The 13,644-nt window shown below is 40.1% G+C and overlaps 2 protein-coding genes across 2 annotated transcripts; both read left to right on the forward strand.

The window, feature by feature from the left end:
- Nucleotides 1-567: 567 nt before the first annotated feature.
- Nucleotides 568-4,828, forward strand: LOC118818439 (extracellular calcium-sensing receptor-like). Its single transcript, XM_036585702.1, has 5 exons — nt 568-834; nt 997-1,773; nt 2,818-3,042; nt 3,680-3,803; nt 3,915-4,828. The coding sequence occupies exons 1-5, from the start codon at nt 568-570 to the stop codon at nt 4,826-4,828; spliced, it is 2,307 nt and encodes a 768-aa protein (XP_036441595.1).
- Nucleotides 4,829-7,700: 2,872 nt separating this feature from the next.
- Nucleotides 7,701-11,423, forward strand: LOC118818280 (extracellular calcium-sensing receptor-like). The gene is made up of 6 exons (XM_036585499.1): nt 7,701-7,852; nt 8,029-8,329; nt 8,483-9,259; nt 9,858-10,082; nt 10,295-10,418; nt 10,510-11,423. The coding sequence occupies exons 1-6, from the start codon at nt 7,731-7,733 to the stop codon at nt 11,421-11,423; spliced, it is 2,463 nt and encodes an 820-aa protein (XP_036441392.1). The 5' UTR covers nt 7,701-7,730.
- Nucleotides 11,424-13,644: the final 2,221 nt, after the last annotated feature.

Here is a 13,644-nt window from a genome sequence, read left to right on the forward strand (position 1 = left end):
CATTTACTATTCAAGACATAACCACGCCCCCTGAGACTGAGCTCACACCCACAGGGCACCATAAAAAGGTGTCTATGTAAGGCAATCACCCTGGCTTTCAGAGAGATGCGAGCTACAGAGCATGCCATGCAGCTCACTTCAATTTTAACGATATGTATGGCAATGTTGTGGATAACTGGGCTCAGCCCAGCAGCGTGTATAGCTGACCCGGTCAGCTGTACGCTATGGGCTGTGCCTCAGATGCCTTGTCTTTCTATGAATGGAGATTTTATAATCGGAGGGATTTTTTCTTTTCATTACTACATGATATCAGAGCAGAACACCTACAACAAACAGCCACGTCTGCCACAGTGCTCTGGGAGGTCTGTCTGTGAGTGCGAACAGCTGAAATGAACTGCACAAGAGGGAAATTATAATGACCAAATTTATATTCCTTTACAATACAGTGTTCCTAATACAGTTTATGTCTGAACATATACGGAAATACAACGAAACTCTAATTTTATGTGTTTTTCATGTCTCATTTTTAACAGTATGAGTTTCAGGGAGCTGCGCATCGCTCGTGCCATGGAGTTCGCCATCCACGAGATCAACAACAGAACAGATCTCCTGCCGGGAATCACGTTAGGATACCAGATACACGACTCGTGTGGTGCAGTGTCGATGGCAATCAAAGTTGCATTTCAGTTTGCAAACGGCATGGAACCATTTTTCAATGATACTGATTCCTGTTCAGACTCTGCAGCTGCCGCTGTACCTGCTCTCGTGGGAGAGTCTACTTCCACTCTTTCGATCAGCATGACTAGGATGCTGGGACTCTTTGGAATTCCACAGGTGATTGCAGGCTGCACCAAATGGTGCAAAATGTTCGAATATTGTAAAATAATGAAAAAAAACAAACAAACAAAAGAAAAAAAACATATAATACCCGATAAATGACTCTTGAATTCAGTCAGGCTTCTTTAAAAAAGTTTTCTTTTCTATGATGCATGACAGGTGAGTCATTTCGCAACCTGCGCATGTCTGAGCGATAAGCGTCAGTATCCTGCCTTCCTCAGGACCGTGCCTAGTGACCACCACCAAGCTGCAGCACTAGCAAAAATTGTCAAGCACTTTGGCTGGACATGGATTGGGGCAGTGCGCAGCGACTCCGACTATGGGAATTATGGAATGGCATCGTTTCTAAAGGCTGCGCAAGAGGAGGGCATCTGTGTGGAGTACTCCGAGTCCTACTACAGAACAGAACCGCGCAGTAAACTGGAGAGAGTGGCAAACGTCATCCGCAGATCAACAGCCCGGGTAATAGTAGCGTTTGTTCAATCTGGCGACATGAGGTTACTTTTGCAAGAACTGGCAAGACAGCCGCCGCCTCCCCTTCAGTGGATCGGCAGCGAAGCGTGGATCATACAGTCAGAATTTCTGACCTATAACATGTGCGCTGGGGCGATAGGTTTTGGGATCCCCCGCTCAGTGATGGGAGGTTTTCGTGAGTTTCTTCTGGATCTCTCTCCAGAACAAGCACTGAAATCACCTCTGCTAACGGAGTTTTGGGAGAGCTCGTTCAGCTGTAGCCTAAAAGGCTCCTCAGACGGCGCGCGGATATGTGACGGCAGCGAGGATATCCACGCGCTGCAGAACCCATATACAGATACATCGCAACTGCGCGAGTCTAATCTGGTGTACAAAGCTACGTATGCCATAGCGCATGCCATCCACGGTGTTATCTGTAATGACACTCAGTGCGACAAGAGCGCTAAATTCACACCATGGCAGGTATAAAAATATTACATTTAAAAACGGACCACTAACTTGCTTTAAAATTTAAATATGCATGAATTTACTATAAAAAGTACATATTGATCCATGTGTAGTAAATAGGCTGTGTGGCATTCTACTATTTTAATTTCACTGTTTTAGCAGAACAGATTTCAGTATCCACAGACTTTTTAGAATTAGCCTTTCTTCTTTTAACATATTCCTACAAGTCATTTAAAAAGACCCATCTTTTTTTTTCCTTATTGATACTTTATCTTTCTGTTCCACCACTAGCAGGCACGTTCAGACATGGTTTATTATAAGAAATAATTTCATGTGTTTAGGCACATTTTAAGAGAGGTTAGATTAGAATCCAATCAATTCATACATTTGTACAAGTATAACAGAAAAATAAGCATTGAAATGGTGGCTTCTCTCAAAAATAACATTTCAGTATCTGTGAAGTTACTGCTGTGACATGCAAATTTTCAAGCACAACATGACTAAAATATGAAAACATTTTTTTTAGATGTTCTTACTGTTTCATTAGAATTAGAAGCACTGTTCTGTGCTTACCTATCATTTTTATGTTCATTTTCATGATTTCAAAGGTCATGAATTCAGTTTGCCTCCACTACTGCACAATTGCATACATAATCATTCACAATATCACAATATCTACACCAGTCAGGCATAACATTATGATCACCTCCTTGTTTCTACACTCATTGTCCAATTTATCAATTTAGTACTATATAGGTGCATTTTGTAGTTCTACAGTTACAGACTGTAGTCCATCTGTTTCTCTGCATACTTTGTTAGCCCCCTTTTACCCTGTTCTTCAGTGGTCAGGACCCCCATGGACCCTCACAGAGCAGGTACTGTTTGGGTGGTGGATCATTCTCAGCACTGCAGTAGCACTGACGTGGTGTTGGTGTGTTAGTGTGTATTGCGCTGGTCTGAGTGGATCAGACAGAGCAGTGCAGTGCTTATTAATACATTCAAATAATCAATCAGATTTCCAAGTTCCGTTGAAAGTTTTAATTATTTGTTCCACTGCAGATACTCCACCAGCTCAAGAGAGTCAACTTCACTACAAAGAATGGTTTTCAGGTCTCGTTTGACTCCAATGGTGATCCTGTGGCCGTCTATGAGCTCATAAACTGGCAGTTTCAAAAAGATGGAGGTTTGGAATTCGTCACGGTGGGCCAATATGACTCCTCCAAACCAAGAGGCCAGGAGTTCAGTATGAGCAGAGCTATCAGCTGGGTGGGAGGACAGACCGAGGTACTTTCAGTACTATGTGACCACACACCTGGAGCAGAACTTAAACTAATTAAGCCATTATTATTGATTAAACCAATCAGTTACAGATGTGTTCCAGCTCAAAATATTAATCCAATTCATTAATTAATCAAGTTAAAGTAATTATCTTAAATAAATCTTTTTTGAAACACTTCCTGGAGAAAATTGCTTTACACTAATTTAGCACTACTAACTCAAAAGACAAACATTATTTGAGGACAACGAAAATATTTAAGACATTACTGCTATTCTTTGCTGTAAACACTCAGCCAATGACTACTAAAATGACATCAGATGTAAAATGCATTCAAATGTCCCTCTATTATCAATTAATTAATCATGAAAAGTTGTTTTTACTTCCAAAAATTCCAGTGGTTTTCAGTTTTTTATCCAGCAATTTAGCAGTTTTCCATAACAAATAAATACACTGATAAACACACTCAAAATGTTTACTTTTGTAAAATGGTTGAATATATTTAAATTGTTGTCACTCAATCCAATTAAAGAATCTCAACATTAGGGTTAATAGTATTGACCAATCATCTTTGCAAAGCATTTTTGCTATCAGACATTTGTTTCACAAAACATGAATGATTTTCATTTGTCTATTGTCTTTCAGGTGCCAAGATCTGTGTGCAGTGAGAGCTGTCCTCCAGGAACCAGGAAGGCTGTGCAGAAAGGAAAGCCAGTCTGCTGCTATGACTGTATACCATGTGCAGAAGGAGAGATCAGCAACAAGACAGGTTGAGTATCACGCAAAGTTCTGGTGGCAGCCCTAATTTATTTTATTTTTTTTCATTCCATTGCAGTTCTTTCTAAAATACGGTTCAATACATGTTTTTCTAATCTCTCAGACTCTTTGAACTGTGTTCGCTGCCCTCCTGATTCCTGGCCCAACACCCAGCGAGACAGCTGCCTCCCTAAGCCTGTGGAGTTCCTGTCCTGGGACGACACTCTGAGCATCATCCTGACAGTGTTTTCCATCGCTGGCGCCTTCATAGCTGTATGTGTGGCTGCTGTTTTTTATAAACACAGAACTTCTCCCATCGTCCGAGCAAACAACTCAGAGCTGAGCTTCCTGCTGCTCTTCTCACTGACTCTGTGTTTCCTCTGCTCACTTACTTTCATTGGTCAGCCCTCTGAGTGGTCCTGTATGCTGCGCCACACAGCGTTTGGGATCACTTTCGTCCTCTGCATCTCCTGTGTTTTGGGGAAAACAATGGTCGTGTTAATGGCCTTCAGAGCTACACTTCCAGGCAGTAATGCTATGAAATGGTTTGGGCCTCCACAGCAGAGACTCAGTGTTCTCACCTTCACTCTCATACAGGTCTTTATTTGTGTTCTTTGGTTGACAATATCTCCTCCTCTCCCCTTCAAAAATCTAAAGCAATACAAGGAAAGAATAATACTGGAATGTGGATTAGGTTCAGCTGTAGGTTTCTGGGCTGTGCTGGGTTATATAGGATTTCTGGCTCTTTTGTGTTTTATTTTGGCTTTTCTAGCACGGAAGCTGCCTGATAACTTTAATGAAGCCAAGTTCATCACATTCAGCATGCTCATATTCTGTGCAGTTTGGGTTGCCTTTATCCCAGCTTATGTCAGCTCTCCTGGAAAGTTTACTGTAGCTGTAGAGATATTTGCTATTCTGGCCTCAAGCTTTGGTTTGATTATTTGCATTTTTGCTCCCAAGTGTTTCATAATCATGTTTAGGCCAGAGCAGAATACCAAGAAACACCTTATGGGTAAAGTTCCCTCCAAGTCTCTTTGAGACTCTTGCACATATTTAACATGCCATCCTATGATATGACATATTTGATAATGTGTTGATTTATGTTTACCTTCATAAGTACATAGCAGCTTTGCTTATACACCTTTTTAGTAAAACTGTATTTTATATTGTAATGTGTAAATATGTAAATGTAAGATATTCACATGCACCACATTAATGGCAACAGATAATAATGATTAATGTCAAATTAAATGGAATTGTCCTGCCTTTTAGCAGTTTTAGATAAAACTTCTAAATCAATATGGAATATGTATGCTTACTCTGTTAATTTATTTCTTTTCATATGGAATTCTAAACAAGTAATTGTATGTTTCTATCTAAGTGAGACTTAGTGTGTAGGATGGCCCTCTCTCTCTCCCCATCACTCAGCATCAAGCTATTCTATGCAGGGTTTTTTAGCACTGGTAACAGAATTGACAGTTTCCCTTCTCCTTTAATGTCATCATTTATCTATTCAGTGATGTTTTGTCATTAGCTGTTGAAAAACTTGTGGTTTTAAAGGTCTCAGATAATGGGAAAAACTAGGTAGACCAGTTTCTGTGCTTTTTGAACATCTTATTCTAATAATATACTCCTTGTTATGGAATTGTGGTTTTTGAGCGTCTCATCATCTCCTTCTAAATCTGGCAGTTATATTATGCAATTGGCCCTGTCTTTTCTTTTGCAACAGACATCTACTCTTCTGGTAAGGCCTGCCACTGAAGTGTAGAACTTTGCTGTAGCCATTTGCTTCTTCTTTTCAGCCACTAAAGTATTAGTGAGGTTGGGCACATGTTGGGTGATAAGGCCTAGCTTCGTGTTTCTGATTCCTTAAGAAGTTTGATGGAGTTGAATGCAAATCTGAATGTAAACCCGACATTTTTTTTTCCACACCAAATTCAGTAAACCATTACTTTATGGAGCTATGGTTGTGTACTGGAGCTTTGTCTATCTTATCAGCAAGATCCAGCAGCGTAAATTTGGTGAGTGCTGAACACTTTTCCTCCATCCATTTAGAATGACCTAGACAAGGATATAGAAGTCTGCTGGAGGATGTGATTTCAGAATGTGTAATGTAACTTTATTAGCAGTTAGTGTTCTCTTCCGATTGTGTCGAACTGTCCAAGTACAATGTGTTAAAAGTAGTTAGAAAAGACTTGACTTCTTTGGTCAGAGACTAAGCATGTTTAAATGCTTAATTCGGATAACACCTATTTGGATAGCCCCCTGTAAAGGCTTTGTTGATTATCATCTTGACTTACATTCTGCTAATTATCTAAACTTTGACCTTACCTTTTTATATATATCATTCCATATATTCAGACTTTCATTCCATATATATATAAACTGACTATGCAACTTTGTGAGTCACATAGCTATTGGGTGTTAAATACTTTTTAAATGTATGAGCAACATTTCCCATCATTACTGTTACAGCCACTGTGCATGAAAAATCTATTAAAAATGCAGTTTAAGCTTTGACATTGCACATAACACACAATCTTTAGTTGGTTAATGATATTATGATGAATAAAACATGTTTATAGTTAAAACATTTTGAATGAAAATATATAAAGTTCAGTTGTGACGTACTTGTCTATTTGTTCAGCTCTCTTAATAACCATTTAATTACAATTTATTTACATTCACAGTTTTAGCACTCAGCACGAACCCAAGAGAGAAAATTAATGAAGAACTTGGCTGCATTATACTAAATGTAGTTATGTTATAACTGAAGTTTGAGGGGAGGATCATGGCTAAAACCCCTCCTTCTTTCAAACTAACACCCTATAAATTCACATCCTCACTTTCCGTTCCCGTGACGAAGTGTTCGCAATCGCCCACCGCCACCCGATCTCCTTCTAGTTCCTCAGCCTCGCATCAGTCCTACTACAGCTATAAGGGGGGATCTGGCCTTCTAGCTACAGGCAGAAGGTGCCCAGAGGGTTCTCAGAGTTCTCCCCCTCCCTCAATCAATTCTCCCTCATACTACCACCACATGTTGAAGGCATGGTCCGAACTCACAAACTGCTTATTTTTACTCAGTAATGACAATAGAATGAATCACCTTCAAAATTCTTGTACTTTCAGCTCACGGACACTTCAGACTAACTATTTCTGAAACAGTATCCAGAATGCCACTTGTTTTCAGGATCTCATTAAGCAAAAAATAGCAAAAATTTGCAAGTGCTGGGTAAATTTTTGACTAAAAATTAGCCAAATCCATAAAGATATCAAAATTCTGCTAGCATTTACATGTCAAATAATGGCACATCTGAGTAGCCCAGATCTCATGAAAATAATAGCATATGACCTGTGTGAGTGTCTCATGTAAATACTTAATAAACGTAATTGTAATACACCCGAATACCAAACAATTACTCCAAATTGCCCTGGGGTTCAAAGGATTAAACGTAGGCCTTTTTTAACTAGTAGTTTTGTTTTGAATAGTTTTTCAATGGTGATGCATTTAATAATTGTTTTGTGCATATTTATTGTATGACATGAAAATGTGAGAATTTTTTTTTTAATGTTTATCTATGTAACTGAAAAACAACATTTTGCCTAAGGGACACTTAGGTGATTAATGATCATTTACTTCAACACCCAATAATTCAATACACCAGTGACATTCAAACGCAAAAGTTATGTTCATCATTGCAATTACTATTCAGCACATAACCACGCCTCCTGAGTCTGAGCTCACACCCACAAGGCATCATAACAAAGTGGCTCTTTAAATGCAGCTTACCTGGCCTTCAGAGGGCTGACAACTACCGAGCAGACCATGCAGCTCACTTCAGTTTTAATGAAGATTGTATCAATGCTGTGGATAACTGGACTCAGTCCAGCACTTTGTAAATCTGACACTGTCAACTGTAGACTGTGGGCTCATCCTCAGATGCCCGTTTTTTCTTTGAATGGAGATTTTATAATTGGAGGAATTTTTTCCATTCATTTCTCCTCAAGATCAGAGCAGAAAACCTACACCAGACAGCCACTCCAGCCACAGTGCTCTGGGAGGTCTGTCTGTGAGTGTGGAGTGAACAGTTGTAAATAGCATTACCGACAAATTATAATAGACAAACTTTCACTTTTTTGCAGTTATACGCTATTTATTGAGTTAGAGATGTGAAAAGTATTTGTTTGGAAATAATTCAATTTGTGTATATTTTTTTATGTCTTACGTTTCTCAACAGCATGAATTTCAGGGAGCTGCGCTTCGCTCGTGCCATGGAGTTCACCATTCACGAGATCAACAACAGAACAGATCTCCTGCCGGGAATCACGTTAGGATACCAGATACACGACTCGTGCGGTGCCATACCGATGGCAATTAAAATAGCATTTCAGTTTGCAAACGGCATGGAACCATTTTTCAATGATACTGATTCCTGTTCAAAATCTGCAGCCGCCGCTGTTCCTGCTCTCGTGGGAGATTCAACTTCTACGCCCTCTATCAGCATGGCCAGAATGCTGGGTCTGTTTGGAATTCCACAGGTGATTGCAGGCTGCACCAAATGATGCAATATTAAAAATCCAATTTGCTTTTATTTGTTAGTAATAACTGAATAATTTAAATATGTATGCCCCATTAGAACTCAATAAGACTGCTCAATAAGGTTTCTTCTTATTTTATAAACTGGATAACAGGTGAGTCACTACGCAACCTGCGCATGTCTGAGCGATAAGCGTCAGTTTCCTGCCTTCTTCAGGACCGTGCCTAGTGATCACCACCAAGCAGCCGCACTGGCAAAAATAGTCAAGCGTTTTGGCTGGACATGGATTGGGGCAGTGCGCAGCGACACAGATTATGGAAATTATGGAATGGCGGCGTTTCTAAAGGCTGCGCAGGAGGAGGGCATCTGTGTGGAGTACTCCGAGTCCTACTACAGAACACAACCGCGCAGTAAACTGGAGAGAGTGGCAAACGTCATTCGCAGATCAACAGCCCGGGTAATAGTAGCGTTTGTTAACTCAGGAGATATGAGGTTTCTGTTAGAGGAACTGGCGAGACAGCCGTCGCCTCCCCTTCAGTGGATCGGCAGCGAAGCGTGGATAATAGATCCAGAGTTCCTGCGCTTTAACATGTGCGCTGGGGCGATAGGATTTGGGATCCCCCGCTCAGTGATTCCAGGTCTTCGTGAGTTTCTTCTGGATCTCTCTCCAGAACAAGCACTGAAATCGCCTCTGCTAACGGAGTTTTGGGAGAGCTCGTTCAGCTGTAGCCTGACAGGCTCCTCAGAGGCCGCGCGGAAATGTGACGGCAGCGAGGATATCAGCGCGCTGCAGAACCCATATACAGACACGTCGCAGCTGCGCGTGACTAACATGGTGTACAAAGCTACGTATGCCATAGCGCATGCCATCCACGGTGTTATCTGTAATGATGTAATGTGTGACAAGGGCGCTAAATTCACACCATGGCAGGTATATACCTGATACATCTAAAAACATCAGCTAACTTTTTTTATTGTAAAACTTGTGTGTGTATACATTTATCTGTCTATGTCAAGCACGCTATTATGTTACTCTTCTATTGCGGTGGCAAACGGTGTAGGTTGTTATTTTATGCCAACTTTAAAAGCGCGGTTTGTTCCATGAGTAAATGAATGATAATTTTGCAACACATGAAGGTTTTCAGTGCTTCAGCTTACACTAACCTTAGACTTCTCAGAGTTAATGTTTCATTCTAAAAATCTAAAATCTTTTAAATAAAAATTAAAAAGAGACATTATCAGATCTTTTATTATTATTCTTGCTGGTTACTGTGTGAAAAGAAAATAGAATACATAGACATCACTGTTTTGTTTTATTTATTGTTATTTTGAGCTAATTTTAAGGTTTCAAAGTTGTGGGTCAACATTTGCCACCACAGTAACAGTATGACCCATATAATCAATGAATTTATCATGTCAATATTCATCAATAATAGATAAGTATTTATAGAAATGCGTTCAAAAAAGTTGAACACAGATAAAAATCACAGTTTTATTAACAGTTGTTCCAATCATATGTGCCTCTGCAGATACTGGACCAGCTCAAGAGAGTGAATTTCAGTACAAAGAATGGTTTTCAGGTCTCGTTTGATTCCAATGGAGATCCTGTGGCCGTCTATGAGCTCATAAACTGGCAGTTTAAGAAAGATGGTGGTTTGGGCTTTGTGACTGTGGGCCACTATGACTCATCCAAACCAAGAGGCCAGGAGTTCAGTATGAGCAGAGCTATCATCTGGATGGGAGGACAGGATGAGGTACATAAAAAGTTGTCCAGTAAATGTTGATGTAAACACAGAAAAATTAGCAGAACTCAAAATAATTAAGGCAAATGATTGCATTAATCATACTCCATTACAATAATTTTTATTTAATCTTGATTTAGTTTCAAAAGGTTAAAAAAACATGAAAAAAAATGTTGAACATATTCATTATGTTTTTAACAAACCATGAATGATTTGTCTTTCAGGTGCCTAGATCTGTCTGCAGTGAGAGCTGTCCTCCAGGAACCAGGAAGGCTGTGCAGAAAGGAAAGCCAGTCTGCTGCTATGACTGTATACCATGTGCAGAAGGAGAGATCAGCAACAAAATAGGTTTTGTTTCAAAATACAACAGGCTATTTTGCCAAGTATAGTCACAAATTAGTTTCTTTTCTGTTCTAAATATATTTTTCTAATATCCTAGACTCTTTGAACTGTGTGGGCTGCCCTCCTGAGTTTTGGCCCAACATCCAGAGGGACAGCTGCCTCCCTAAGCCTGTGGAGTTCCTGTCCTGGGACGACACTCTGAGCATCATTCTGATGGCATTCTCCATCTCTGGGGCCTTCATAGCTGTATGTGTGGCTGCTGTCTTCTACAAACACAGAACTTCTCCCATCGTCCGAGCCAACAACTCAGAGCTGAGCTTCCTGCTGCTCTTCTCACTGACTCTGTGTTTCCTCTGCTCACTTACTTTCATTGGTCGGCCCTCTGAGTGGTCCTGTATGCTGCGCCACACAGCGTTTGGGATCACCTTCGTCCTCTGCATCTCCTGTGTTCTGGGGAAAACAATAGTGGTGTTAATGGCCTTCAGAGCTACACTTCCAGGCAGTAATGCCATGAAATGGTTTGGGCCTCCACAGCAGAGACTCAGTGTTATTGCCTTCACTCTCATACAGGTCATTATTTGTGTTCTTTGGTTGACAATATCTCCTCCTCTCCCCTTCAAAAATCTACAGCAGTATAAAGAAAGGATAATAATGCAATGTGGATTAGGTTCAGCTATAGGTTTCTGGGCTGTGCTGGGTTATATAGGATTTCTGGCTCTTTTGTGTTTTATTTTGGCTTTTCTAGCACGGAAGCTGCCTGATAACTTTAATGAAGCCAAGTTCATCACATTCAGCATGCTCATATTCTGTGCAGTCTGGGTTACCTTTATCCCAGCGTATGTCAGCTCTCCTGGAAAGTTCACTGTAGCTGTAGAGATATTTGCTATTCTGGCCTCAAGCTTTGGTTTGATTACTTGTATTTTTGCTCCCAAGTGTTTCATAATTATGTTTAGGCCAGAACAGAATACCAAGAAACACCTTATGGGTAAAGGACCCTCCAATTCTCTTTAAGACTCTTACACATATTGTATAAGTAACACTTTGGTTTAGTAGTTTCTATAAAATGTGCTGATTTATGGTTAGGTTATGTTTACCCAACAGCTTCACCAATATATCTTTTTAATTATGCTATAATTTTATGTTGCTCTGTTCAAATTCATATAACATTGCCGTCGTGCAAAAGCCTTGTTTATCTAATTTTGTCCTTTTTTACCTTTTACACAACTGAAGGTGGATGACCCTCTCTCTGTCCCCAGTACTCTGTGTGATGTCCCTCAGATGGCTCTCTCTCACCCCATTACTAATTGCAATGTTTTTCTATGCAGCATCTGTTAGCTGAGATAAAGAATTGGCAGTTAGCGTTCCTCAAGTGTGTTGAACTGAGCAATGACTTTTTGTTAATGGCAATTAGAATAGACTCTGCTTTAAGTTCATCTGAAAAGAGAAGAACTGTATTCCAGTACAAAACATCCATATGCACTTTCAACATCTGCTTCTAAATCCAAGGCCTTCATAAGGAATCCCCCCCCCCTCCACCCCAGCCTTTATTCTGATCTTGTTGCAGTCTTTACAGTCACAAAACTATTAGCGAGTTTGAGCATATGTGGGTGACAAAAGTCCAGTGCAAATGTTTCATAGATGCTTATTTTGCATTTGAATTACATTCTACAAATTATCTATTAAATTTATAAATGCTGACCTTACCTTAACCGAAACCCCACCTTGTCCAAAAAATCTAACCATCACTCTAATAACAAGCCTAAACATGGTAATACTGACTCTAACACTGTTGAGAAGCAACTGACTTTCAATAGAGTCTATTAATGAATTAAACATCTATGCATAATCTATTGGGTGCTTTACAAATAAAATGAATCATAGATAGTGAATAATGGGAATTGGCCTTGAACAAACTGGGGACAAAAACAGGATTCACCTGAATACCCATATGCGCTTGATGAACATCTCATTCTAAATCCATGGGCATTAACATGGAATTGGTCCTCTCTCCAGCACCAATGTAATCATAGTTATTGAAACACTTTATTTTGATAGCCCAGAGTAAATACTTTACCGGTTCTTGTCTTGCTTTTAACTTGCATTCTACAAATTTTCGACAACCCCATTTCCAAAAAAGTTGGGACGCTGTGCAGAATGTAAATAAAAATAGAATGCAGTGATATGTAAATCATGTAAACCATATTTGTAAAGAAAATGCTACTAATACTACTACAAAGACAACATATGAAATGTTGAAACTGAGAAATTTCATTGTTTTTTCAAAAAATATTTGCCCATTTTGAATTTGATGCCAACAACACGTTCCAAAAAAGTTGGAACGGGGCATGTTTACCACTGTGTTTCATCACCTCTTCTTTTAACAACACTCTGTAAGTGTTTGGGAACTGAGGAGAATGACTGCTGTAGTGTTGAAAGTGAAATGTTTTCCCATTTTTGCTTAACATAGAATTTCAGCTGCTCAACAGTTCAGGGTCTCCTTTCTCATATTTTTCATTTCATAACCCTCTAAATCTTTTCAGTGGGTGACAGGTTTGGACTGCAGTCATTCCAGACCCAGAGAAGATGGTGGTGTTTCTGGATTCTGTTTATATATGGTTTCTTCTTTGCATTTTAGAGTTTTAACTTGCATTTATGGATGCATCGACGAACTGTTTTCACAGGCAGGGGTTTCCTGAAGTGCTTCTGAGCCCCTGCAGTGATTTAACGCCATACATGCCATACATGTCTGGCCAGGATTGATGCAGGCCCGTCACAGCAGCCAATGATTCCCTCTGCAGTATCCAGTAATTGCACTCTGGCTTGTTCAACCACTGTCTATAGCATGCAAAGACTCTCTCTTTACCCTCCTGTATCTGTGAGAGGATGGCACTGATGCTCTTGTTACTAGCATCAATGTCAACAATGAACGCCCTGTCCTTCTGCAGAAGTGCCAGCACTGGTACCTAGCTGGCTATGGAGGGCAACAAGTGAGCACCCAGCTTTCTCTTTTCAGTAGAAAACAGCACTCTTCTCAGTGAGCCTTTGTAGTTGTGTGGCTGTGTCAGCAAACCCACCTTCTCTGGGTCTGTTTCCGCCCTTGAACTGCTGAAGGAGGCTGAATATGCTCTTAGGGACTCCATTCAAATATAGCTGGTGCATTTTGAAGGCTGTAAACCATTACCATGAAATGCCATAGCCTATATGAATGAATGAACATCGTCTATTCTCCGGA

Source organism: Colossoma macropomum, unplaced genomic scaffold (assembly GCF_904425465.1).
Source record: "Colossoma macropomum unplaced genomic scaffold, Colossoma_macropomum, whole genome shotgun sequence".
In the NCBI taxonomy this organism is placed as follows: Eukaryota; Metazoa; Chordata; class Actinopteri; order Characiformes; family Serrasalmidae; genus Colossoma; species Colossoma macropomum.